The following is a 27,412-nucleotide window of genomic DNA, read 5'->3' on the forward strand; positions in this document are numbered from 1 at the left end:
TATAGAAAAGTATTTTTAAGTGTTGAACTTAAATTAATAAATAAATAATTAATATTTGAATAGAAATATTGAATTTAATTATAAATATTTGATGTGTTTGATGAAAGATGTTGATAAGAACTTTTTGTGTTAATTGAAATGTCTTTTTAAGTTATTTATGTAAAAAAAATATAAAGTGATTTACATAGAGATAAAGAATAATGAAAATAGAACAGAGAAATAATAAAATATGCTCTAGAAAGAGTATTTCAAAGATTATGAAGGATATTAGTGATAGAATTGTAAAAGGTTTCGTTCAATAAAATAGTTTATAAGTTATAAAATAGTTTATAAGTTATAAAATCATAAGTTGGAGATGATAATATTTTAATTGATTTTAATTTATAAACACAGGTTGTATTTATCAATTGTTTGTATAGATAAAGCTAAAGAATACGTATAAGCATTTTGACTTATAAGGACTTTTATATTAAGCAGGCTAAAATAAAGTGTTCGAGTGTCTGGAGTGTAAGTCCAGTGACGTAACACATGAGGTGACAAACCTTAGAAAGAAAGCTTCAAGCATCTTGGATTCATAATCTAGGAAATCAATGAGATTGATGATAATACCGCAGACCGTATTAGAGTTAGGTGGTGAAATAAAATGCTCGCATTCGAAACACTATGAGGGAGGCCTCCGTGAAGGACAAAATAAGGGAAGCGAGAGAATGAAATAGTCTGGACATGTGAAGAGAAGGTGAACTAGTTACAAAAGGTGAGAAGTTGACGTAGCAGGAGTTAGGAGAGGTAAATATAGGTCAAAAAAGAACAGAGGGGGAGGGGGAGGCGATTAGACAAAAATGACACAACTTCAAATTATTGAGGACATTATCATGGAAATAAAGGTATATATGTGTAGATTAAGGATTAGGATAAAAGTGTAATATATAATTGAATGTCGTTCCTTGTTAAGTAGGAGAGGAAATAACCTCTTTAGTCCACAAAAACAGAAATAAAATTTATGTACATCTTATCTAATTCAAATTCTATTTATAAAATTAGATTGCATATGTTGTGTAGTTTAACTACTACTTTAGAGAATGCCAAATTTGCACCATTTTCTGGAAAATAAAGTTTTCTCTACTGACTATATAAATTAGTTTTAAAATAATGATCTCAGGTTACTAATTATAGAATTTTCTATATTTAAAGGGAGTCAGGGTGGAGCCATGATAAGGAGCAATGGGGTCCAAAGCATGCCAATTGTCTTACTAATAGATTTCATGATTATTTTAATTAAGAAGGATTATTGGATTAGCAATATTAATTAGTATTTGAGTTGATTTTGAATTCAAGAAATTGTTTACTATGTCTTCAAGTTTTGTTTTATTATTTGAAAAATGATTAGCATTTTAAGTTTAAAGTGATGGGGACAACTAGGTAGATTGGATCCCTAATCATTCAAGTTTACTAATCATTGTATTGGTAAATTTATGTTGAAGTTAATTTATTTACTTTTAACCCTTCTTTTATTTAATTACTAGGTAATGTTGCCCGTGCTATGCACGGGCACGGGCCAATAATATAAATGGTATGTTTTGGGGCTAATAACGGAGATTTTGAAGCGATTGTTTGCGTGGATAAAGGAATAAGTTTTTTTATCACAAACTTGTACTTTATTTAACGTTATTCAAGGCACAATAAGACTATCCACATACAACATTTTTGAAATATTTTATGTTGTCAATTATCATGATTTATAGTATTTTTACGATAGATTTATTTAAAGAATGAGTGGAAATTTTTGTATTTTTTTTCAAAACATATTTTATGTTGTCAATTATCATGATTTATAATATTTTTACACATTTTTTAAATATAAAAAACCCAAAAAAAATAAGACAAATAAATTAAAATGGACCCAATATATGTTATTTTTGTTGTCTCAATTTATGTCACACAAATAAAATTTGGAGAGTCATCCAAATTTTAATTTTTTTAAAAAAAATGTTTTAAGTTATTAATTATTGTGATTTATAATATTTTGATGTAACTTTCAAATAACCAACATTACTGGTCACTTTGTCCTAATTTATGTGATATGGATAAAATTACAAAATTAACCTTTTTAAAATGTCTTTCATATATTTTAAGTTGTTAATTATTATTATTTATAATACTTTTTTGGTAATTTTAAAATAATATGTGTTATTTTTTCTGTCATAATATATGTGAGCCTGAAAGAATTCTGAGAGTGAACCTATTTTATTATATAGCTTTTAAATATTTTAAATTGGTAATTATTCTAATTTTTAATGCTTTTTAAGTCATTTGTAAATGATATATGTTGCTTCCTTTGTCCCATTTTATATAGTATAAATAAAATTCCCAAAACCAACTAAATTTTTAATATATTTTTTAAAATATTTTAAATTATTAATTATTGCGATTTATAATATTAAAAAAAAAGTACAAAACTTGTATTAGCCTAAAAAATGACCACGATAATTCGAAGCCTACAGAAAGCAATATGGTTGTACGTAATTTTTAAATACTTAATATATATTACTCCACTTGTCTGAATATATGTAGCATTGATAAAATTTCAAGATTCAATCAAATGTTGTTAATTGTTAACATTTATAATACATTTTACGTAGTGTTCAATAATTTCACATTAAACAATACATATTACTACTTTTGTCTCATTTTATGTGACATTGATGGATTAATTTTAACAATCAGTCAATTTATTTTTTCTGTTTTTTTTAATAAATATTTTAAGTGGTCAAAATCACGATTTATTGTATTTTATACATAATTTTTAACGATAGATTAATTTCAAGAATTAATCGAATTTTTTTATATGTATTTATTTTTGAAATATTTTATGTTGTCAATTGTCATGATTTATAGTATTTTTACGCAATTTTTAAATATAAAAAAAATTAAGACAAATAAATTAAAATGGACCCAATATATGTTATTTTTGTTGTCTCAATTTATGTGACACAAATGAAATTTGAAGAGTCATCCAAATTTGCATTTTAAAAAAAATGTTCTAAGTTATTAATTATTGTTAATATTTTTATGTAACTTTCAAATAACTTACATTGCTGGTCACTTTGTCCTAATTTATGTGATATGGATAAACTTACAAAATTAACCCTTTTAAAATGTCTTTCGGATATTTTAAGTTGTTAATTATTATTATTTATAATACTTTTTTGGTAATTTTGAAATGATATATGTTATTTTTTCTGTCCCAATATATGTGACCCGGTTAGAATTTTGAGAGTCAACCTATTTTATTATATATCTTTTAAATATTAAATATTTTAAGTCAGTTGTAAATGATTTATTATATTATATTATATTATATATATATTATATTTATTTCTACTATATAATAAAAGGGGTTTTATTATGATATTATATATTATATAAACTCCCTTTTATTATATAGTAGAAAAATAAATATATATTATATATATTATATAGTAGAAAAAATGATTTATTATATTATATATTATATAGGGAGTTTATGATGGGACACATAGAATGTCCCATGATAAACTCCCTCTTATATAATAGTAGAATTACAATTACAAAATTAACCCTTTTAAAATGTCTTTAAGATATTTTAAGTTGTTAATTATTATTATTTATAATACTTTTTTGGTAATTTTAAAATGATATATGTTATTTTTTCTGTCCCAATATATGTGACCTGGATAGAATTTTGAGAGTGAACCTATTTTATTATATATCCTTTAAATATGAAATATTTTAAGTCATTTGTAAATGATTTATTATATTATATTATTATATATTATATAAACTCCCTTATAGTAGAAAAATAAATATATATTATATAGTAGAAAAAATGATTTATTATATTATATATTATATATTATATAGGAAGTTTATGATTGGACATCACAATGTCCCATCATAAACTCCCTCTTATATAATAAGAAAATACATATACATACAAATACTAATTAATATGAAGTTTATTCAATATTTCGTGAATTAAAAAAGTTTCAGGATGGTATGATCCATAAAATTATAAAGTATGAATAATGATTACTCAAAAAAAATGATTTAACAATAAAAGATAAGATCTTAAAAAATAAACTTGATTGTGCATGAGATCAATATACCAATTTTAAAGTTTAATTAATAGTTTTTCCTTATCCGATTTGATGAGAATACAAACAAAAATGGACATAAAAATATTAGACTTTAGCTTTTATAAATAGAAATCAAATCAATATAATAAATGCTGAGTTGTTCATTTCTACACTATAAAAAAAAGATGTAAAAACTCACCACAAAAATCCATCAAATTAGAAAAAAATGTTCAAAAAAATATCATATGTTATAACATTTCTTTGTGCAATTTATGTTGTGCAAAGTCTCCCTGCTTATCCTCCATGTTATACTTGTAATTGTGTTGGCAATCAATGTGCTGGTACTGGGATGTTTCCTCTATGGGCAAAACTGGAATTTTCCGAATTAACATGTACGTATCGATACCTAATTTTGTCGTATAATTTTAATTATCGCGATTTAAACGTTTTTCTAATAATTTTATTTTTTGAATTTTGAATAGTTACACATGAGAAATATGCTGTGGAACAAGTGAAAAAGGATAACCCTTTTGTTACTCCTGTGGTTATTTACAAACAAGTCCCTATTACAGATAATTGTTGTAATAGAGTTTGGATTCTTGTAGATAGACCGGGTGGTAATGGATTTGTTACAAATATTCCTGCAGTAGGATAAGGGATTGTAAATTATTTGATGATGGAATTTTGACAAAAAAAATAATTCATTCAATATAGAGTTTGATTAAATATATATTCGTACATTTAGGGTTTATTTTTAATTATGTTTCATTTTAAGAGCTTGAACACGAAATTTTGATTAAAGATATAAGGAATCTACTTCACCATAATGAGATTTTCACTTTGTGGTTTTTTTCTGGTGTTCGGAACTCACATTAGAGTCCGGATTAAATTCGGATCGTGCATTACAGGGCTTATTCGGGGGTGGCGCTCCCAGCAGAATTTTCTCCATACCCAGGGCTCGAACTCGAAATATTTGGTTAAGGATGAAGCACTCCTACCAATGCACCACAACCCATGTTGGTTCGATTATTTTTTTTCAAAATTAGAGAGGAGAGAAAACTAATATCTAACTTTTATAAATTTGAAGTATTCGTCTTCAAATCTTGAGGATAGAACAACTTTATATTCGGTAATTATGAAATTTATTTAATACAATATACTATTTTTATTTTATATCAGTCAAAGATAAAATTTGAAATTATTACTCTCATTAAAGACAATTGCTATAAAAAAAATTGCTTAATTCTTTAAATGAAATATCCCATCACTTCAAATCTTCAAATTAGTCAAAAATTCAAGGTACATTAATTACTATTTGGTACCAACACTAGAGTAGTCAACTTCTCTTTACAATTTCATTATATGAACTTCACTATAAAATGTCAATAACAACATATATATATGCAAATCAAAAATTAGAAAAAATGTTCAAAAAAATTTCACTAGTTATAGGTATTCTATGTGCAATTTATTCGTCAATTGAGAGTCGTAGCAGTTACCCTCCTTGTATGGTTTGTAAATGTATTGGTAACGATTGTGCTGGATCGGGTTTGTTCCCTAAAGGTTCGCGATATGAATGGCCTGAGTTAGTCGCAACCCATGAAAAAGATGCTGTGAATCAAGTTCTTAATTCAAATAGCGTTGTTACAGCAGTGGTTATTTACAAACAAGTTACAAATATTACAGATATTTGTTGTAATAGAGTTTGGATATATGTCGATGTCCCAGGTGGTAATGGCATAGTTCAAAATATTCCTGCAGTAGGATAGTTATAATATTATAAGATGGTAATTTAAAGAAAATCAGTCTACTTCAATTTCAGTTTAAAATATAATTTATTGAAAATTTTACTTCTTGTTTATTTTAAAAAGTAATAAAAGTTTAAAACTGAAATATATGCCTTGTAGATTTATGGGACTTATGTTTTACCTTGTGTTGCATAAAATGTCTTATCTTGTGTCCGTGCGTCTTAAAACACTAACATATAATATTATTTATTTACTTTAAAAAGGTTAAAGTTCTATATTTGAATTCACATCGAACATTAGTTAGTTTGATCCTAGCATTCCAAATCAAGACAAATAAATTAAAATAATGGGAGTAATAATCATAACTTTTATCAAAATGAATTTTTTTTAGTCAATAGAAATGAACTTTTTAAAACTTTATTCTAATTCAATATGAATGAAGTTTTCACAGTCTAAAGATGTATTAATTGTTCTTTTCCTAAAATTACTCTGCTCTTTAATGAATTTTTCATTGACTATATTTAATTTTAAGGAAACTTTTGACTAAAAGTGAAAGAATGACATTTACAAACTACTTTTTAATTAATGTTATTATTATTTAACTTTTTTTAAAAAGTATGTTATACCTCAAAAAATTATTTAATTTAAAATAGAGGGAGAAAAATATTATACAAAATACCTAATCTTTGAAAAATAGATACTAGACCAGCTTATGCTATACCCCACATAACTTATGTAAGAAAAAAAAAGGAGTCAATTTCAAAATGAATTTAAAAATCAAATATAGAGAAAAAATAATTTGAAATTTTCATTTATTTCTAATAATAAATTTTACAATCGCATAATTTAAGTAGACTTCTTGACTAAACGTCTAAACCCATAGAGGCACAGGCAATTACCTATTGATAGGTAGGCATTATTAAGAATACAAACATTTTAGGAGTCATCGGCGTGCATCTTCTGCTAATTAAAATTAAAATATATTACTATTTCTTATTTGTCCACGGTACTAAAACTAGTGTTCAGTTTAACAATTTTGAAAATAATTTATTACTTAATTTTTAATTTATCCTTATTATTAATTATAGTCATTTTCTAATACAATAAATATTCAAAGAATGATATGTAGTAAAATTATCATTGTTATTTGATATGCCGACTAAACTATAGTCCTTGGATCATAATCCCTTGGCTAATTTATCTCACCAGGAAAATGGATAAAATAATCTCAAATTGAATGGAATAGATACGATTTCTGCAATACGTGTCAATTCATTACTGGACAAGTAAAAATGGTCGTTGTAGTACTACTTCTTGTTTGTCACATTCATGACTCATCAACCAACTTAAACGTTACGCTAAAGCCAACACTTTTAAATTTCTCTTTTGACTAATACACTAACCATACATTCAAAAAATCTACTAGAGGACCCTTTATTTAAACTCCATATCTTCAATCCATTCTAGCATATTACAAAGCAAATTTAAACATTTCTAAACTTCATGGAGCTCTCCAAGATTATAGTTTCATTTTTTGTTCTTCATTTCTTACTTTTTCAATCACCAATCTATGCTGCACCTGGAAATTCCAATATTTTCAGGGAATACATTGGAGCAGAGTTCAATAATGTCAAATTTAGTGATGTCCCTATTCACTCTGGCGTCGAATTTCACTTCATTCTTTCCTTTGCTATTGACTATACAATGTCTTCTTCTCCTCCATCTCCCACCAACGGTCAATTCAACGTCTTTTGGGACACAGATAACCTCACCCCTTCTGCTGTTTCCGCGATTAAAAACCAACATTCTAATGTTAAAGTAGCATTGAGCTTAGGAGGGGACAGTGTTGGTGGAAGCAGCGCGTATTTCAATCCTTCTTCAGTTGATTCTTGGGTTTCAAATGCTGTTTCTTCTCTTACAGATATCATTAAGCAATACAATTTGGATGGAATTGATATCGATTATGAACATTTCCAAGCTGATCCTAACACTTTTGCAGAGTGCATAGGCAAACTAATTACAACTCTGAAAAACAATGGAGTTATTTCATTTGCTTCCATAGCTCCGTATGATGATGATGAAATTCAGAGTCATTACAAGGCACTATGGAAAAGCTATAGTCAAGTTATAGACTATGTTAACTTTCAATTTTACGCGTATGATAAGGGAACCACTGTGTCTCAATTCATGGACTATTTCTCTACTCAAAGATCAAATTATGAAGGGGGAAGGATCTTGGCTAGCTTCGGCACTGATGGGAGCGGTGGATTATCACCAGAAAACGGATTTTTCACAGCGTGTAGTGAGCTTAAAAGTAAAGGAGAGTTGGTTGGAATATTTGTGTGGAGTGCTGATGATTCTAAATCAAATGGTTTCAAATATGAGAAGCAATCACAAGCATTATTAACCATATCCCACTAGTGCTTTCATATCATGCACAATACTGTAATAGTCATTTAAACCCAAAACTATGTCACACCTCTTTGTTTGTATAAATTTCTGAGGATTTGAATCAATATATATACTACCATGTATTGTATAGATCAATTGTATTGTGAGTGTCATGCCCGCAAAAGCATCCCATTAACACCAAATCTCTCAACAATCACTCTCTCCAAATCGCGACTATGAAGCTCTCTACACCTTCCTATGACCAAACTAGGTGCATTGACAGGAAACAAGAGTGGTACCAACACTATCATTTCTTACAACTCCTACAACAACGACAGAGCCAAGACTTTCACTAAGGGGTTTCAAAATATCAATAACTAAACACACAAAGAAGGCGAAAGAGATTCAACATCTACTATATAAACATAAAAATAATCGTAACAAACCCACCAAATGTGGTTCTGATGAACCCCTTGAGCCTTACCTAGCTCCGCACTCTGCCCCTTGCAGTCATCTTCTAGAATGGGATTTAACAATGACTAATCAAAACAAAAGAAATACACCTACATTTGTATATCCAATGAACATAAATCAATATATATCTAATTGGACTAATACTATTGCATCTTGGTGTTACTATATACACAATCTCAGTGATTACTTCAAAAAAAAAGGATTCAAACAGAGAATTTGAGAAATCGATTTTAAGAAGATTGTGCAATTTCATTGATTAAGCAACTCTATTACTTCAAAAACAACACTAAATCAGTTAAAAGCAACACACATTCTTTTAACCACCAAATCCGTATAGAGTCCTTCCTTGCCTCTTGAGTGCATAAACAACATCCATAGCAGTGACCGTCTTCCTCCTAGCATGCTCAGTGTAAGTAACAGAATCACGAATCACATTCTCCAAAAAGATCTTCAAAACTCCACGAGTCTCCTCATAGATTAGTCCACTGATACGCTTCACTCCTCCTCTACGAGCCAAACGCCTAATAGCAGGCTTAGTGATACCTTGAATGTTATCACGGAGAACCTTACGATGTCGTTTTGCTCCTCCCTTCCCCAATCCTTTACCTCCCTTTCCACGTCCTGACATCTTCAATTCACTGCTAAAACAAAAAAAATCAACAAACAATAGCTAAAATCATTACATAATCAGAAGATTCAGAGTAAATCCATCTTAACCTGACTGTAATCGGAAGCTGAGTAACTAGAGTTAGATGAAGATGGAGAATTGAAATGAACTCTTGGTCTATTTAAGGGATTATTATAGCTACTATTGAGAGCTTCGAACTATATTTGATGAATCAGATTGACCGTCGATATATATATTCAACGGCTGAGATGAGATGTGATGAAAGTGACGAAGATCGATGACTTGGCATTTTGTATTTCTATATCAATTGAATTTCCAAAATTTGAATGCTTTTTTTCTCATATTGGAGGGAAATAAAAATTATGGGCGGGACAAGTATCGTAAATATTTCTTTTTCATTTTAGGCTATCATTTAATTATGTTTTTATTTTTAAAATTATGTAACATGTAATTCGTTAAAAATAAAAATGGTTTAATATATTTTCTTATTTATTTCTTCAATTTCTCTTATAAATATTATATAGTCAAGTGTTGTCTATCGTTTATAAAATTTTGGTCTATGAATTGTGATATAAATATTTTCTTAGAGCTTTTCAGTTTAATCAATAATGATTTTTAGACTATAGTTTAAAAAATTCACAAAGTATTCTATACTTGAGGAAAAGTGTGTATAATAAAAAATTAAAAAAGGAAAAAAGCAAGATATGGGCCAGAAGCAATTGAGGTTTAATAGTTTTGGGCTCATAATATTGGATCAATCTCCCCAAGTGAACCTTTTACACTATTAGGGAGTTCAAATACATGAGCGGAGTCACCTTAAAGTATATCTTTCGTTGAAAAATTATGTGAAGTATATAGAAGTTAAAAATTAGTTATAATGAGTGCATTTTAAATTTTACACGCTTAGCTAAATTTATGATTCCGTCATTATTTAAACATTTCTTGAAATTCCATGATAGGTAAAATCCTAGAATTTGAACTTATAGATGTGAATTCAAACTCTATATAATTCTTGGAGTATGGATTGTATTTGAAATTACGCATGATATATTCGAAGTCTAAAGGTTTCCTTAAAATTAGACTAATTTTGAAACTTTGGAGTATGGGTCGAATTGGATTGTTACCTTTATTAAAAGAAAAAAAAAACTATTTTGCCAACTCTCTACAAGCTCGTAAGTCGTACCTATATATAATGAATTTAAATTTTGTAAATTGTCAATGTATAACATTTTTACTCCGTCAAGTTAATGTTATATGATGGTGTAAAAATACAATACACTAACAGTGCACCAAACTTAAACTTATATAGTATGATAATATATATATATATATAAATATTTAGGTATTTCGATGAGAGTTTTATATGGACGAAAAACATAATCACAATAATTAAAGTGTGAAAATGCATTAGTCTGTGGAAGAATGATCATCATTCATCAAGTGGCTCTATTTTCCTTTTGGCTAATTTATCCAATCTCCTTTAGTTTCTATGGGAAAGCATTAATCAGTGTGATTTATTGTGCTTATGATGATCAAACTCTTGACCCTATTGATTGAAGGTGTTTTTTCATAATTGGATGCCTAACAAACTACAACAATAAAAAAATTAAAGTTCTAAACTCCCCAAAAAGATTTTATTGTATAAAGTATATACTTGATTATATTTGTTATAATATAGTAACTAAACTTTGAAAAGAAAAGAAAAGGTCAAGGTTTATTTAGGTTGATATTTAGGTTTTTAATTTTAATTTCAAAGCTGGCAAAAATGGATGAGTGAAATTGATTGTAGTGCTCCATTTTCCTTATCTAAGTCTGGTTGGATTGACTTTTGTTTTTGACCTATAAGCCAAAAGGCATAAGTTAGAAATTCTAACTCATGACTTCAATTTATTTTTAAAATTTTACTTTAAAACTCGAGTGCTTATAAACATTTTTTTTTAATTTACCAAAAGTACTTAAAAATAATTTTAACTTAAAAGCACGTAAAATAAACCGATCCAAATAGGGCTCTAAGTCGTACAATTGAAATTGCTTCTTTCTCTAGTATCACCTCAAGTCCAAGAATATTAAAAAATAAAATGTGGAAGGGCTATAGAAGTCAAATCAGAATATCATCTATTTTAGGTCAAATGAACCCCTATAAGCAACAAAAATTATAGTAACAATATTGAAGGCTAATTAATATGGAATTTTTTCAAAATGTCAATATTTTAGCATTTAATAGGACCCCTTAGCCACACTTTCAATATTTATTAAAAATATTAATATTTTTCTTTTGTTATAGGGCTGATTATGTATTTTTTTTTTGTTTAATTTTAAAGAATACAATTAGTTAATAACATAAAGGAGAAAATCACGGGAGAGAGTAATTTAAAAACTTTTAAACTGAAATTTAAATAGAGAGATATTGAGATACATTGTGAGGACAGAAATACAAAACTTTTGATGATATACAATTAGAATGAAAGTAAATAAAAAATAAATACAAACAAAAATTATGTTGTATTTCAGATAATCAGCTAGAAAGATATTATTATGAACTACTAATTGTGTATCCGCTGTCGAGGTTGAATACAATTTGATGATAAAAATACAAAATTAGTAGACATACAATTAGTATAAATACAAAATAAGAAGCAATATAACAAAAAATATGTTGTATTCCACATAATCCCCACAAAATAATATTATGTACTATACAAAAGTTGTATCTAAACAAAAATTTTGTTGTATTCCACATAATCTGCTGCAAAGATACTATTATGAACTACTAACTTTGTATCCACTTCTGAGGATGAAAACAATTTGATGACATAAATACAAAACTAACAGGCATATAAATACAAGAAAAACAAAAATATATTGTATTCCACAAAATTTCAAAAATATGAGATTATGAACTACAAAAGTTATATCCAATTCATAGTATGAAAACAAAATAAAAATAAGATTACAAAACTTTATGAAGTTGTTCATTAAGCCACGATTTGTTCAAGATTAAAAAAAATGAAAAAAATAGTACTATCAATTAAATTTTCAAGGATTTGGCATATATTCCAAAATGAATTTTGCTTTAGTCTATAGCACAATAATTAGGAAAACTTGATGGGATTACGTGGTGCTAAATCAGAATAGAAAATGCTCATTTTTTACTTTAAAAAAATGATGAACATTTCAGTTGTGGCAAAATCAATGGATTGTTGTGCATATCTTTTGGGAGATTTTTACAGATTTCTGAAAATAATTGAAAAAAAAACGTTACCTATCAAAGAGAGAGAGAGAGAGATTAGAGAAATTTGGAGTAAAAATCTAGAAAGAGGTGAAAGTGGGTAATAAGGTTTTTTTATTATTTTACTTTTTTACTAGGTAGTGGTAAAAATGAGTCCAATGTGGCATTGATTTGAGAAATAAAAGGAAAAGAAATTAATTATATTAGGATACATTATATTTGCTAAAATATTGACATATTGACATTTTCAATAATTATTTTAAATTGTAGATATTTTTAATAATTATGTTATGAATTTTAACTAGTTTGCTAATTTTCCCTTATAATAGCAGAACTACTAGTTAGATTATCTTTTAGATCATCCCATAATATCCTTTTTTTTCTTTGCCCTTTCTTCTTTTGTAGAAAAAGACAAATTATGGGAAAGTTTGAGTTCTTGATTAATGACTCCATTATATATTGAAGCATATCGAACTACTTGTTGTATAGGTTCTTTAAGCCGAAAGGATAAAATAAAACTGATATATCTTGGATCAATCTTTTTCTAACTTGACATACAACAATAACATACTTAGTATAATATTCATAAGTGGTCGGACTTAAAGAGGATATGTGTGTATATTTTATCTTTACTTAATTGGGAGATAGAGAGGTTGTATATGATGGACCCTTCTGCTAAAAAACAAAAACAACAGTGAAGAAATCAAGACAAAATATTAAACAAGGCTTGACAAAGCATACTGAAAAAAGAACAGTAATAACAAAATAATACGATAATCGAATTACAAGAAACAATAAAGATGTAATAGAAATTGAATAAGGAACAAGAACATATAACACTCATTAATACTACGACTACTACTATTGAAGGATAAAGCGAGACTATACTCAACTATCTACTAACATTCTACTCTAATCCACGTTCTTCCATCTCCTATCTAGGGTCATATCCTCGGTAAGCTAAAATTGTGTATATATCATGTCTAATCAACTCTCCTTGGCATGTCTACCTCTTCTAATTAAAACCATCGTATAGCCAACTTCTTACATATTGGGCCTAACTTGTAAATCTTAAAAACTAACTTAAGAGCTAAAGATTGTCCAAATCATATAAAGGTATCATCCATCTCATAATAGCGAAGTGCCGCTCTTCACCAAAAGACTTAGTATGTATATTAAGAAGATTAATCTTAGAAATCGTGATATTAGATATATCATGTCTTTTTTGCAGGTACAAAAGCATGTCATTAAAGATAAATGAAAAGTTTGATTAATTTTTAAAGAATATTTAAACTTTTATGTCATGTAAGAGAAATTTTATTGGACAAACAAGTTTTATGTGACCGTTCAATATTAGTCATATATCTAGGTTTAGTGTAAGTGATCAAGAAAAGGAAAAGTTGTCATTTATTAGTAGAAAAATAATAATATAAAATCAATACAAAGAGTGCCTTAATTAATACATCTTTATTGTCGAAAAGTGTTTTTCATGCATATGTCTGCCTGCATGTGCTAGAAAGTGTAATTGAGTTAAGGGAGTCAAGAAGTCACAACAAAAAAAATATAAAAAATATTTGGTAGCTGGATAAGAAATAAGTTATAATGTATTAGTTTCGTATAACATATACGATGTTTGATAAGTAGATACAAAATAAGTTAATCATGTGTAAAATTAATACGGCGTTTGGTTGATAATTTAGAAACCCGCAAATACATGTATAAGTTATGAAGAAATCTATGTATTATTTTATATAAGATAGAAGGTAAATTAACTAATACATATATAATTAATACATGAATATATAACTAATTCTTGCATAACAAATATCTGCATAAAATAATACATAGATTCACTCGTAACGATATTTTGTACCTTCCACCCTAGTAACTATTATACTTATAACAGAAGGGAAATAAACTTAAATAGTTGCCCACCTAATAATATATAAGATATGTATAATTATTAATGTACTATAAGATGGCAAATGTGTAACTTCCCCTAATAAATTGCTATGATTTTTAGCTTGCAAATCATGGCAATATATACCATCATGATTTTGAGTATTTTCAACTTTTTTATGTACATTCTTCTAATAATGACCATAATCTTTTAAAAGACTTATCTCTTGTCATTTCTCTATCATTTATATATTATCAGAAATTGAAATGCCAAAAGCAATGATTCTAAGTGGAGTAAACTGTTTTTATTGTTGACAAAATCAGTAATCAACAGTAAAAGAATCGTTGTATTGCAATTAGGTTGCCTTTTTCAACTAGAAGAAACTAAAAAATGGGACCTTTAAATTTGTCTATTCTTTTTTACATACGAGAAAAAGACATGAGTGGCTTTCACATAGTAGGATTTATGATTAATGTTTTTTTTTTTATAGGTATATGCATTATTTGTTGGTGCTATGGCCCTATAGGACTACATAGGATGCTCTTCTACTCAATTTCTATTCATCTTAATTTACTTAGTACTTTTTTTTTCCACTTCAATTACTTATTTGACAAACCAATCATCGGAGCCAACTGAAGTGCTTTCATCAAATGATGCATGTGAACTGAGCCATTTCCATCCCAAGTGGTGCACCGATTCGGCCTGGCCTGGCAGGTGGGGAAGAGATTCACATAGAGACTACTGCTATCTGGAAATCTCTTTCTATGTTAGCAAGCGGGGGCTTGCTAACCTTAGGCCATAGTGACTAGTGACGAGAGAAATTGCTTAGAGACCTACGGAGCTAGTGACAAAAGCGGAGTCAATTCATATTAAAACCAGAAGAGGGAATTCAATATCAATCGCCATCTCCTTGGGACACGTGACAATTATCACCTCTATCACGTCCTCCTTATTATGAAAGTGTAAATACAACTATGATAGCCGATTGATCATGTTGATCATATAATTGGGAGGATAGGTGTGTCATATTGATCATTAGAGGGTGAACAATTAAAGGTATCCCATATATCATCAATGACGAGGCAAGTCCAATAGTCCATCTGTTAGCTGCCTTGATTGACTACGAATATATTCACGAAGAAATGAATGACAAACATATACATTGTAGTTGTGAAATATAGTATATCTTAATTCACAAGTTTTAGGGAGGGACTATAATAGTTTTTATCGTTAATTGAGACTAAAGCTAGTGTTTGAATTCAAAATGAGTGTTTATAATTAATTATACTCATATGTACTTATAATAAGGAAAACAATATAAATATATTACACAACATGTCATGACCCCTACACAAGAATAACACGCACTAATTAAAAAATAGTTGGAGTTCTTCATTTCAAAATGATGAAAAAGAATTTTGAAGTGTCTTATCTTTAGGAAGAAAGAATGTATTGTTCATTTCCAAGTTTTCTTTCCTTTTTTTTGCCTATCTAGCTTTCTTCCATCCTATAAATTGTCTAACCACATATATGTATGTTCACAAAAGAATAGAATCTCTGAAAGTTGTTGAGAACGGTGAACTCAAAAATAAGTCATGTAATGTGTGAATTCAAAGTTAATTATATTATTATATAGATATCGAATGAAAAATATATATAATCTCCAAAAAGCTGTCATGTTGGATATGGAAAATTAAATTGTAAAAAAAAGGTTTAGATTTTTTTTGGGGTGTAGGTTTTTCTTTTCTATAGCTAACTTTCGACTTTTCTTTCTATGGTTGACTTTTAATTATAACACATCTTATAGTATATTGGGATGGAGAAAGGATTTTGAAAATGATGGCTTTTATTGACAAATTGAAAGTCAATATATATATATATGAGATATTTAATAAAATCGTATGTGTTATTTCATTGCAAATAGAAATGAAAAAATCTCAAACAAAAAAGGCCAAGGCATCGGAAAAAGAAAGATAGAAACTAATGTCCACATGGTTGATACAATCAAATTATTTATTAAAGTCTAATTAATTAAATTTAATTAAGAGTCCAATTGCTATTACGCTAATCCATTTAATTGGTTACTAGATGATCCACCCATATAGAGCAAGCTCAATGGTCCAATAGCGTTTTTTGGAGTACGTTTACTTCATCCCACAAGGTTAATCTTGATGAATCAAAGGTTATATTTTTCTATAAACTAGTTTAGTGTACGTGCTTTACACGTATAGCTTAACGACTATTGCCAAAGTTATATCGATCCAAGCACTAAAGTACTTTTACATAAACTTCAACCAATAAAGATCAAGAAGGATTATTAATCAATTAATCTTAAGATGTTCAAGATCAATGTTACTAATTTGTGGCATAATTATTGTTTGTAATTGTTCGTGACAGAACAACAACCGAAAATGATTGCTAATACTCTGTAGGTTGAGGAGAAAAAGTAGGAATGCACCTAATTAAGGAGGGGTGGCTCGTGTCAGATTAACTAATTGGTGAGATAATAACTTATCAACACAATTAATCATATCTAGGATAAAATCCATATTCAATATCACGCTATAGGTCGTTCAATCCAAGTGTACAAGTCAAACAAATTCAAGAACAAACATCAAGGCCTTGAACAGTTGAACCAACCAACCAACTATTGAAAAGAAAATTTAGAGAATATTTTTTCAAGACTCAATGAAATTTCTAAAGATCGTAGTATACTCATTCTACTCTGAAATAAAACACATATACCATACTTATTATAATATTTTCGAGTCTCGATTATTTTGAATCGTGGACAACACATATAATGCGTTTGATACGGGTACGCAATAATAAATTTAGGGAATGGAAGTTCCAATTGTAACAGAGTTGATCATACTAAATTGTTCAAGTTTCTGATTGGAATTGAAACTTATACACTTGGTTATTGACCAACCAACCAACGAAACGTCAAAAAGTCGAACTATTTTATTTACTTTTTGTACATTTCAACATGCAGAAAAAATAAATTAAAAGTCTAGAAAATCATCATGTATTTTGCAGACAGAAAGATACAATTCATGACAAGTGATGATCTACATATAAATATATGTATGTTTATATACCCCTTCCCCGGTCAAGGACGAAGCTAGTGTGTTAGCGCACTGAATTCGATCGGAATTTGGTAACTTTAGTTTAAACTTTGTTTTTGACATAAAAATTTATCTAGCATGTATAATTATTAAGAAAAACTATAATTTAGAACTAATAAATTTTAAATTCTGACTCTATCTCTGCTTCGGTGCACGGAGCGCACAACAAATAGAAGATGCTTTAGAGGTCCCCGGTCTCATTCCCATGGTGATATTGCCTATAAGAATATTATACAATTAGTCTTACAAGAATTCAAGAAATGTCAATGGGGTCATCATCATATCCATGATTTAATTTGAGTCAATGATAGATTCCCTTGTATGGTTGCATAAATTCATTTATAAGCCTTGAAATGACCCTACACCCCCCCCCCCCCCCCAAATTGAAAAGTTTAACTACACAAACACTAAATATAAAGAATAATTTTAAACACATAATTTCACTCTATCGCAGGCTTCGTATTTTACGATACTTGTCTTAGTTTGAATTCTTGTAAATTTTTACCATACGAAATCAAGTAGAAATCATGAAGAACATTTCTCCATTGATGAACATGAAGCTGAGCTTCGAAGCAAAAACAGAGAAAGGAGTTTGTGAAACTTGGAAATCAAAATTGTATTGCTTTAGATGATTACACTGTATATATATACAATAGGAACTGGGAATCTTCTAGAAAACTTGACTAACTAACTTTAACGGAAAGCCAAGCTAACTAGTAAACGGAAAACTAACTAACTGAGGACTAATCTAACTTACACTTGTATAATCACAATTTATCTCAAAACACCCCCTCAAGTTGGAGGTGAGGAACTCACAACCAACTTGCGCAATATGCTGGAATGTTTGGTACTGGGCAGGGCCTTGGTCAAAACATCAGCAAGCTGACTCTCAGTTGGAATGTAATGGAGTGTAATGAGCCCTGCTTGAAATTTCTCTCTAACAAAATGGCAGTCCACCTCAATATGCTTTGTCCTCTCATGGAAAACATGATTCTTGGCTATGTGAACAGCTGCCTGGCTATCACAAAAAAACAGCTATAGGCAAGGTGCATGTCAAATCCAACTTTGTCAATAATCTTTCCAGCCATACTATCTCTCCTACCACCTTTCTGATGGCTTTGTATTCTGCCTCTGCTGAGGACAAGGATATGGTTGTTTGCTTCTTAGATTTCCAGCTAATGGGACTGTCTCCCATTAGTATTACATAACCATTTACTGATTTCCTTGTATCAGGGCATGCAACCCAATCTGAGTCACAATAAGCTGTGAGTGAACAGTCTGTATTATTAGACAAGTGTATGCCCAAACATGGATCACCTTTTAAGTATCTTAAAACATGATATGCAACCTGGAGATGTGGTTCTCTAGGATGTTGAAGAAATTGACTAAGGTGCTGAACACTAAAAGTTATGTCCATTCTGGTATGAGTCAAAAAATTGAGCTTCCCAACCAACTTTCTGTAGTGTGTGGGATCTTTCAGCAATATACCCTCACCAGCTTTAAGCTTGATTGTGGACTTAAGGGGTGACAGGACAGGTGTATAATGTGAACAGTCAAATTCTTTAAATAGGTCCATAGTGAATTTTCTTTGAGAGATCAACACTCCAGAATCATGGTATAAAATTTCCAAACCAAGAAAATATTGAAGTCTGCCTAAGTCCTTGATCTTAAACTCATTGTGAAGGTAACTCTTTAAGGAAGTAATCTCTTCAACATCAGTACCTGTCAAGATGATATCATCAATATAAACAACAACAAACACCAAAGAAACTCCAGTTTTCCTGAAAAATAGAGAGTAGTCACTCTCTGAATGAGAATAACCTCTTGAACACAGAACTTGTGCAAGTTTATCATACCACTGTTTACTTTTTTGTTTCTGCCCATACAAAGATTTCTTGAGCTTACAAACCAAACCTGTGTTTTCTGCCAAGAGGCCTGGGGGTGTGTCCATATACACCTCTTCATGTAAGTCTCCATGAAGAAATGCATTATTGACATCCAGCTGATACAAATTCCATCCTTTCTTGACAGCCATACACATCAAAATCCGGACTGTAGTCATTTTAACTACTGGAGAAAATGTCTCATTATAGTCAATCCCAGCCTGTTGAGTATAACCTTTCACAACAAGCCTTGCCTTCAACCTTTCTATTGTGCCATCAGCCTTATGTTTGATCTTGTATACCCACCTGCACCCAATTGCTTTCTTCCCTATGGGCAGTTTGACAAGATCCCATGTGTTATTAGCATATAAGGCTTCAAACTCTGATGTCATTGCTGCCTGCCAGGCAGGGTCAATTGATGCATCTTCATATGAACATGGCTCAATGTCATGACAAAAACTCTTAACCATTTGTTGATTTCCTTGGTTGGAACTGGTGAGGGACAGATTGGATGTAGGGAATGCAAAGTTAGAGGATGAGGTTGAGGATTTATGTTGGAAAAAAGGTAAGGTACAGTCATATTCTTTAAGGTAGGCAGGAATGAGGTGTGGTCTACTGGATCTTCTAGGGTTAAGAGGCTGGCCTGGCTCTTAAGTAGTGGTAGTGTTTGAATTTGAACAACATAAGAGGTTTTGGTTAGTGTTTGGTTGTGAGGTGGGAGCCAATTAATGATCGGTGTCTGGTGGTGGTAAAGGTTCATTGAAAGGTGCATGTGCAGGCAATTCATTTATAGTGACATAAAAAATGGCATCATTGTCCATCACATGTACTTTGTTAAAAATGTCATTAGTGGAATTAGTGGGATTGAACACATTCAAATCAGTATGTAAAGTTTGTAGTACAATATCAAAACTAGAATCAGATTTAGGTAAAGCAAAAGGAAAAATGTTTTCATAGAATTTCACATCCCTGGAAACATGTATTTTTGTGGTACTAAGGTCTAGAACTTTATATCATTTTGTGTTACAGGGGTATCCAACAAAAATGTAAGGTGTGGACCTAGGATCAAATTTGTCTTTATATGTCTTTAATGTAGGAAAACATAGACATTCAAAAGACCTAAGATGGGAATAAATGGGATGAAGATGGTGCAACATTTCAAAAGGAGTTTTGTTATTTAATGCTGAATTGGGAATTCTATTTATTAAGTAGGTGGTTGTCAATACACACTCCCCCCAGTATTTGGTTGGAAGTTTGGACTGATAAAGTGGTGATCTAGCTACTTCTAAAAGGTGTTTGTGTTTCCGTTCCACCACACCATTTTGTTGTGGTGTGTAGGGACAAGTTCTTTGGTGTATGATGCCTTTGGCTGTGAAGTAAGCATTAGTTTCATTGTTAGTGAATTCTGAACCATTGTCAGTCCTTATTGACTTGACAACAGTTTTGAACTGGTTCTCAACAAAAGATATGAAGGATTGCATGGTTTGGAGAGTGTTGCTTTTGCAGCTCAAAAGGTATGTCCATGTTGATTTACTGTAGTCATCAACTATTGTTAGAAAATACTTGTAATTGTTGTGTGTGGGAACATGATAAGGTCCCCACAAATCTATATGAAGAAGGTCAAAAAGGTTGTTACTAGAGATAGTGGGCTTAGTAGGAAATGGGAGCCTAGTTTGTCTAGCCATGGGGCAGACAATACAAGTGAAGGGTTGTTTGGGTGAAAATTGTAAGGGAATGTTAGAAATACCCTTCATTTTCACAAATGGTATATGTCCTAGCCTATTGTGCCACAAGTAATCAACATTGTTTCCATGAGACATGCAAGACATGATAGAGTTGTTTAGTGTAGAAGCAGTAACATTTGAAGCACAATTTTGAAGTACATTATTATTACTTAAACATGTGTCATTACAAGTGTTTACAGAAGTGTGATGAGAAAAACTACCAGAATTATTGTTGCAAAAGGTAGTAGCAATGGGTGAATTAACAGAACAAGGTGAACTAGATGCAATGACAGAAGTTGATCTAGTGGAAACATAAGTAAAACAGGAAGTGTGACATCTTGCGCACAGAAAATAGAGTCCATTTTGTGCTCTACTAATCTCCAGAGGGCTCTTTTGTGAAGGGCCCTGCATCAAACAAGAGGAACTAGTGAAACCAAACAATGGACTGAAATTAGATTGAACTTAAAACTAAGAACAAATAACACTTTATGCAAAGTCAGTGATGGATTTAAACATGCATCACCAATTTCTGTCACTTTTACCTTGTAGCCATTTGGAAGTGTAATTAAGAATGGATATGGTAAAGGTCTGAGGTTTGTAAGTAGGGATTTTGTAAAGGTCATATGGTGTATGGCTCCTAAGTCTATAATTCAGGAATCAACATTGAGTTTTAAGCATTTGCAAGACAGATTGCCAATATCAGAAATTGAAGAATAACATGCCAAAATACCTGCAAAGTTGACAGCTCCACCATTGAAGTTACTTGCATCCTCATGTGCAGTGCTGCTAGTATTGGTGCCTCCTTGAACTTGAATGTGATCCAATAAGTTCACAAGTTGGTTGAACTGCTGCTTGGTTAACATTGAACTTGACTGTTTATGCAACTTTCCTTTGCCTTTTCCCACATCATGACCTTTCTCAAAAGTATCTCCCAACATATCCTCAGAAAAACCATTTGCATTAGCTGCTGTTCCTGCATTTCTACCTTTGGTGAACTTAAAATCTGGAGGGAAACCATGAAGCTGTAACACTTTTCTCTGATATGACCAGTCTTCTTACAATAATCACAAAAGAGATTTGACTTGCTTGAGGGCCTGTTGGTGCCCACATTGTTTTTATGAGGAGTATAGTTGGTTCTGAAACCAGAACTGGTGCTAGCAGCATTCACATGAAAAGAACTTGAGTCCATATGAGGTTTGTTATGAGGTTTGACTTCCCTTTGTCTCTCTTCCTGAACAAGGATAGAAAAAGCTTGGGCCATAGTAGGTAGTGGGTTCATCATCAATATGCTTCCTCTCACAATAGTATATACCTCATTTAGTCCCATGAGGAACTGTATTAGTCTCATGTCAAGTTCAGCTTTGTGCATCTTCGACTTTCCACCACATGTGCACAAACATGTGCATTGTGAATTGGTGTCCAAAGTGCTAAGCTCTTCCCACAACTTCTTTATCCTGGTGTAGTACCCAGTTATATCAAGATTCCCTTGACTAAGATCATTGAGTTCACGTTGTAGTTGATATATTTTCGCTCCATTTGGTTGATCATACCTATCCTCCAATTCATCCCAAAGTTCTTTTGCATTATCAACATACTGCGGACTGTCCCTGAGATCCTTAGACAGAGAATTCAAAATCCAAGACGTGACCATATCATCACACCTTTCCCATTGAGCAAAACCAGGTGAATCAAGAGGTGGCTTCAACACCTTGCTGTTTATGAATCCAGTTTTATTCTTTACAGACAGTCCTCGAAGAACAGCTCGTCTCCATGAACGATACCCAGATCCATCGAAAAGGACTGGAACAATTGTGGATCCATCACTTTCAGATGGATGAACATAGAACACACTAGTTAGATCTATAGAAACTTGAGTGGGTAGTTGATTTCCAGTAGAGGTCCCTTCCTGAACACCATTTGATCCCATAATGTTCCCAAAAATGAGTAATTGACAATGCAGGAAAAAGAAAGAGGAAAAAGGAATCGTGGAAGATGAAGAAGAAGGCCTTACGGCTCTGATACCATGTCGAAATCAAGTAGAAATCATGAAGAACATTTCTCCATTGATGAACATGAAGCTGAGCTTCGAAGCAAAAACAGAGAAAGGAGTTTGTGAAACTTGGAAATCAAAATTGTATTGCTTTAGATGATTACACTGTATATATATACAATAGGAACTGGGAATCTTCTAGAAAACTTGACTAACTAACTTTAACGGAAAGCTAACTAACTAACGGAAAGCTAAGCTAACTAGTAAACGGAAAACTAACTGAGGACTAATCTAACTTACACTTGTATAATCACAATTTATCTCAACTCTCTAGCACTAATAACCCAAATATTATATTATATACTTATATATAAGTGCATTTGAGAAAGGCAAAAATGATGATGAGTGTGACATGTAACCATGTCACTAGTCAATTTAGCCAATTTTGGAAGAAGGGTTCCATGTGGAAAGTTCTTTAATTAATGACACATCTAATTAGAAGTTTGGACCATATTATGTCTCTCTAATGATGATTAATAGCTTCCCTAGATGTTATAATCCCTAATCTAATACATAACAAAATGATTAAGATCATATATTGCCCCTCACATGGCTAAAGATTAAAAGATAAGATTTTATTTATCCTTTTACAATTTTTTTTTATCCCTTTTATAATAAGCTTATTATAAGGAGTTAAGTGGTGGGGTCTTTTGCTTCTATTTTCTAGATGCAAGTTGGGTTAGGAATTGATGTCTCTTGGGAGCAGATTTATATATATGTTGAACTACTTTCCAAGAGATTTGTAGGACCACCAGTATGCCACACCTTTCCGCGGAATTGAAATTTAAAGTTTATAAAATTAAAATTGATAAAGGTATTGAAAATATTTTTAACTTGACGTAAATTATTAATTTCATCCTTAATTATTAACAGTCTTAGAAACACCCTTTTACTTGAATAACTAAACTTAGATACACCTCCAATCACTCTCAATCTGCCACATGACATAGCAATGGTATAATAAGCGAATTCGTATCAAGTGAGGTCCTAATATAAACATTGAATATCGAATTTAAAATTTTTTGAAGCAAACACCTCTATTATACGGCAAATTCCAAAGGATGGTATGCATTAGACTCTAAGTTTTGATGGTAATTATTTATACTAAATTTGATTTAACAAATAAAATAATATAGATAGAAAAATTACATGTATATAGTTGGTGTAGTTATGCTAATATTGTAAGCAACTTTTTTTTAAAAATCAATAAAAAGAGATTTTAATAATGTGAAAATTCCTTACATAGTGTGTACTACAACTTGCTAGTTATGTGCGAGTTGTGTTCAACCCATTTGGACCACCATATCATTGGCTAAACACAAGCCATATAGGGTGGGTTCGATATGGAGTTTCTCAGATTTTTTCATGTTCATTTGATCAAAATTTTAGAAAAATATTTTTTTCTTACATATGCAGCTTTTGCTGGCAAGGGGTTTCAAACTTGAGACCTCCAACATGGAAGTCCCAATCCCAAACCACTGGACCACCTCGTAGGATCTCTCATGTCTCAAGTACTATTCAACAAGTCTATTCCTTCCTTTCCATCTCATTCTCTTCCCTTCTTAATCCTACTACTATAACAATATCTTTGAGAGAGTGATCAATCTGAATTAATCGAATCGAATAAATCATATATAGGTCATATTAACGTGTCAAGTCAACGCCTCTCTTGGAAAAAAAAAAGAATGACATCAGCTTCCACGTCACATTCCAAAATGTCCATTTCCTTTAAGAAGGTATTCACACACCAATTCCCTCTCATAACAACAATCTCAACTTTCTTCAATTCTTCAAAACACTCCCAAAAAACTTCCAAAAAAAATCTTTCACTATGTATGGATACAATAATATTGAGGAAAACATTTCTTCTAGTACTAGTAATTATTTGTATAACCATTTTCCAATTACTACTATTACTTCACAAACATTGCCACTAGTCTCGAATTTACCACCTCCACCTTTATCAATTCCTTCAGTAAATAACAATACTATTGAATTTGACTCCCCATTGAAGTCTGAATTTAATTGTAACAATAATAGTAGTAGTAGTTGTAGTAGTTATGGTTCTCCAGCTACAAGTTATAATACTAATGATCCAACAAGTTTGATGCAGAGAAGCATAAGTAGTCTCTCACTACTTGTCAAGAATATGGAAGGATTTTGTCCAATTGTTTCTTCCCCCACTGGATTTCATGACTCCGAAACGCCAAGCTCCGTCAGGAAAGTTTTAAGTACCGGGAATTTACAGGTGAACTACGTTATATTTACACTATCACGTCATCTTTTACTGTTGTATGTAGCAAGGAATCTGCTTTATTTTCAAGATAACACACAAATCTCTATTTTAAGAAGACTTAATTTTTATCGTAGATATCCTTTTGGATGACCTGATTGATAGTATAAAAATAAATTTACATTATTGGTACGTTATCTTATTAGCATATACTTATTTAGTATCTTATACGATATTTATACTTATATAGTATCAAATGCCTATCTATATAGTTATCTTTTAAGTGATTATTTGCTACATCAGATTAAAATACATTGATATCAAAAACATTCTTGATAATATTGTCGATATGTATAATTAAGTTTAATCTACTTTTAAAAATATGTTAATTATATATAATTACTTGATTAATTAATTATTTGGTTAACTCACCAACTTCTTATATTTATATTTACAGGTAATGCACATGATGCAATATAATAATTATCGTTCAGAGAGCCCTTTATCAAGTGAGAGTAATAGCATAATTGAAGGAATGAATAAAGCTTGCAAATATAGTCCACAAGAGAAGAAAGAACGTATTGAAAGATACAGAACCAAGAGAAATCAAAGAAATTTTAACAAGAAGATCAAGGTAATTATAACAGTTTAAGCTCTATGTATTGACGATACGTATACAACATTTTTATACCTTTAGATACTTAAAAAGTAATTAGAGATTTAAAAATATATATGAAAAGGATGTATAGATATTTTTGACTTGGCTACTACTACTATATATCACATGTTAAATTGTATAGGTAATTGTAAAATAATACTCTAATAATTATTGTCTTGGTATAAAATACTTAGTCATGATTATGAGTGATTATATTATTATTATGGATAGTATATAGTATATACACATGCATTATATAGCACGTACCATGTGCATTACAAGACGTGTGATATGTTCTTTAAAAACATAATGCGCTTTAGGGACCACAATAATAAGGACTTCCAAATGACATAAAAAATTATCTTTCACACAACTCTTATAAAAACTCGAAATTAGCTATAAAATTTGTCGTTATAGAATTTCTTTATTATGTTGTTACATACAATTAGTGGTGTTTTTGTTGTTGTTTAGCAATAGATAACTTCTATTTCTGATTCCTTTTTTTGTTCATGAAATATCAGTATGAGTGCAGAAAAACTTTGGCAGATAGTAGACCTCGGATAAGGGGGAGATTTGCGAGAAATGATGAAATTGAGAGGACTCCTCAAAATGAATATTGGAATCAATCAAGATTAGAGGAATTAGGAGAAGAGGATGATGAGAATTGGATTGGATTTCTTGATGCCTATGTTCCATAATCATATGTAATTAAATTAGTGGAAGGAAAAAAAGTTTTTTTTTAAAAAAAGAGAGAAGAGTTCCTCACGTTTTTTAATGTTGAGGAATTATTTGATTGTGTGGTAATTATTGTTTCCTAGTTTTATTAGTGATGTTTAATCAAGAATTTGTTTTAGGATTAATGAGATTAGGTTGGTGATGTTATGTACATTTGGCTTATTTGAATCATGATTAAAAAGAATGTCCATTATTGTTTGGAGCTTCTGTTTGAAAGTCTTAGAGTCGTATATTTCACGGGTCCATTGAAGACTTATTAGTGTGGACCAATTACAACAATAACCATACCACCTAGGGGTGTGACAAGATGAATGAAATATGTTTATTCTTAACTAGATGTCTCGTATTTGAGTTCGATAAATGGAGAAACATTGTCTAGTACTACTACTTAAAGCTATGAATTCCTAACGAATATTTTCGTTGAAAACCATGAAAAGTATTTTGTTGGAAGGTCTTTTTTAATAGCGTAGCAAGTGTTTTCTCCTATAATGGATCATACACATCGTGAATCTAAAT

The 27,412-nt window shown here is 30.5% G+C and overlaps 3 protein-coding genes across 3 annotated transcripts; 2 read left to right on the forward strand and 1 right to left on the reverse strand.

Annotated features, from left to right (window-relative positions):
• Positions 1-7,354: 7,354 nt before the first annotated feature.
• On the forward strand, positions 7,355-8,403 carry LOC125831948 (chitinase 2-like). The gene has a single exon (XM_049511070.1). The coding sequence runs from the start codon at positions 7,367-7,369 to the stop codon at positions 8,282-8,284; it is 918 nt and encodes a 305-aa protein (XP_049367027.1). The 5' UTR covers positions 7,355-7,366; the 3' UTR covers positions 8,285-8,403.
• Positions 8,404-9,026: 623 nt separating this feature from the next.
• LOC125831968 (histone H4) lies at positions 9,027-9,377 on the reverse strand. The gene has a single exon (XM_049511090.1). The coding sequence runs from the start codon at positions 9,354-9,356 to the stop codon at positions 9,045-9,047; it is 312 nt and encodes a 103-aa protein (XP_049367047.1). The 5' UTR covers positions 9,357-9,377; the 3' UTR covers positions 9,027-9,044.
• A 15,659-nt stretch (positions 9,378-25,036) lies between these two features.
• On the forward strand, positions 25,037-27,049 carry LOC125831951 (zinc finger protein CONSTANS-LIKE 2-like). The gene is made up of 3 exons (XM_049511074.1): positions 25,037-25,518; positions 25,961-26,137; positions 26,683-27,049. Exons 1-3 carry the CDS (start codon positions 25,102-25,104, stop codon positions 26,857-26,859), a joined length of 771 nt encoding a protein of 256 aa, XP_049367031.1. The 5' UTR covers positions 25,037-25,101; the 3' UTR covers positions 26,860-27,049.
• Positions 27,050-27,412: the final 363 nt, after the last annotated feature.

The sequence above is a fragment of the Solanum verrucosum genome, unplaced genomic scaffold (assembly GCF_900185275.1).
Source record: "Solanum verrucosum unplaced genomic scaffold, falcon-dt-bn FXZP01000042.1, whole genome shotgun sequence".
NCBI lineage: Eukaryota > Viridiplantae > Streptophyta > Magnoliopsida > Solanales > Solanaceae > Solanum > Solanum verrucosum.

Excerpts from the sequence above, each read along its gene's own strand:
- LOC125831948 (XM_049511070.1), top strand. The coding sequence starts at position 7,367 with ATGGAGCTCTCCAAGATTATAGTTTCATTTTTTGTTCTTCATTTCTTA.
- LOC125831951 (XM_049511074.1), top strand. The coding sequence starts at position 25,102 with ATGTATGGATACAATAATATTGAGGAAAACATTTCTTCTAGTACTAGT. Across the intron at positions 25,519-25,960 it reads TAAGTACCGGGAATTTACAG|GTAATGCACATGATGCAATA; the intron begins GTGAACTACGTT and ends TTATATTTACAG. Across the intron at positions 26,138-26,682 it reads ATTTTAACAAGAAGATCAAG|TATGAGTGCAGAAAAACTTT; the intron begins GTAATTATAACA and ends ATGAAATATCAG.
- LOC125831968 (XM_049511090.1), bottom strand. The coding sequence starts at position 9,356 with ATGTCAGGACGTGGAAAGGGAGGTAAAGGATTGGGGAAGGGAGGAGCA.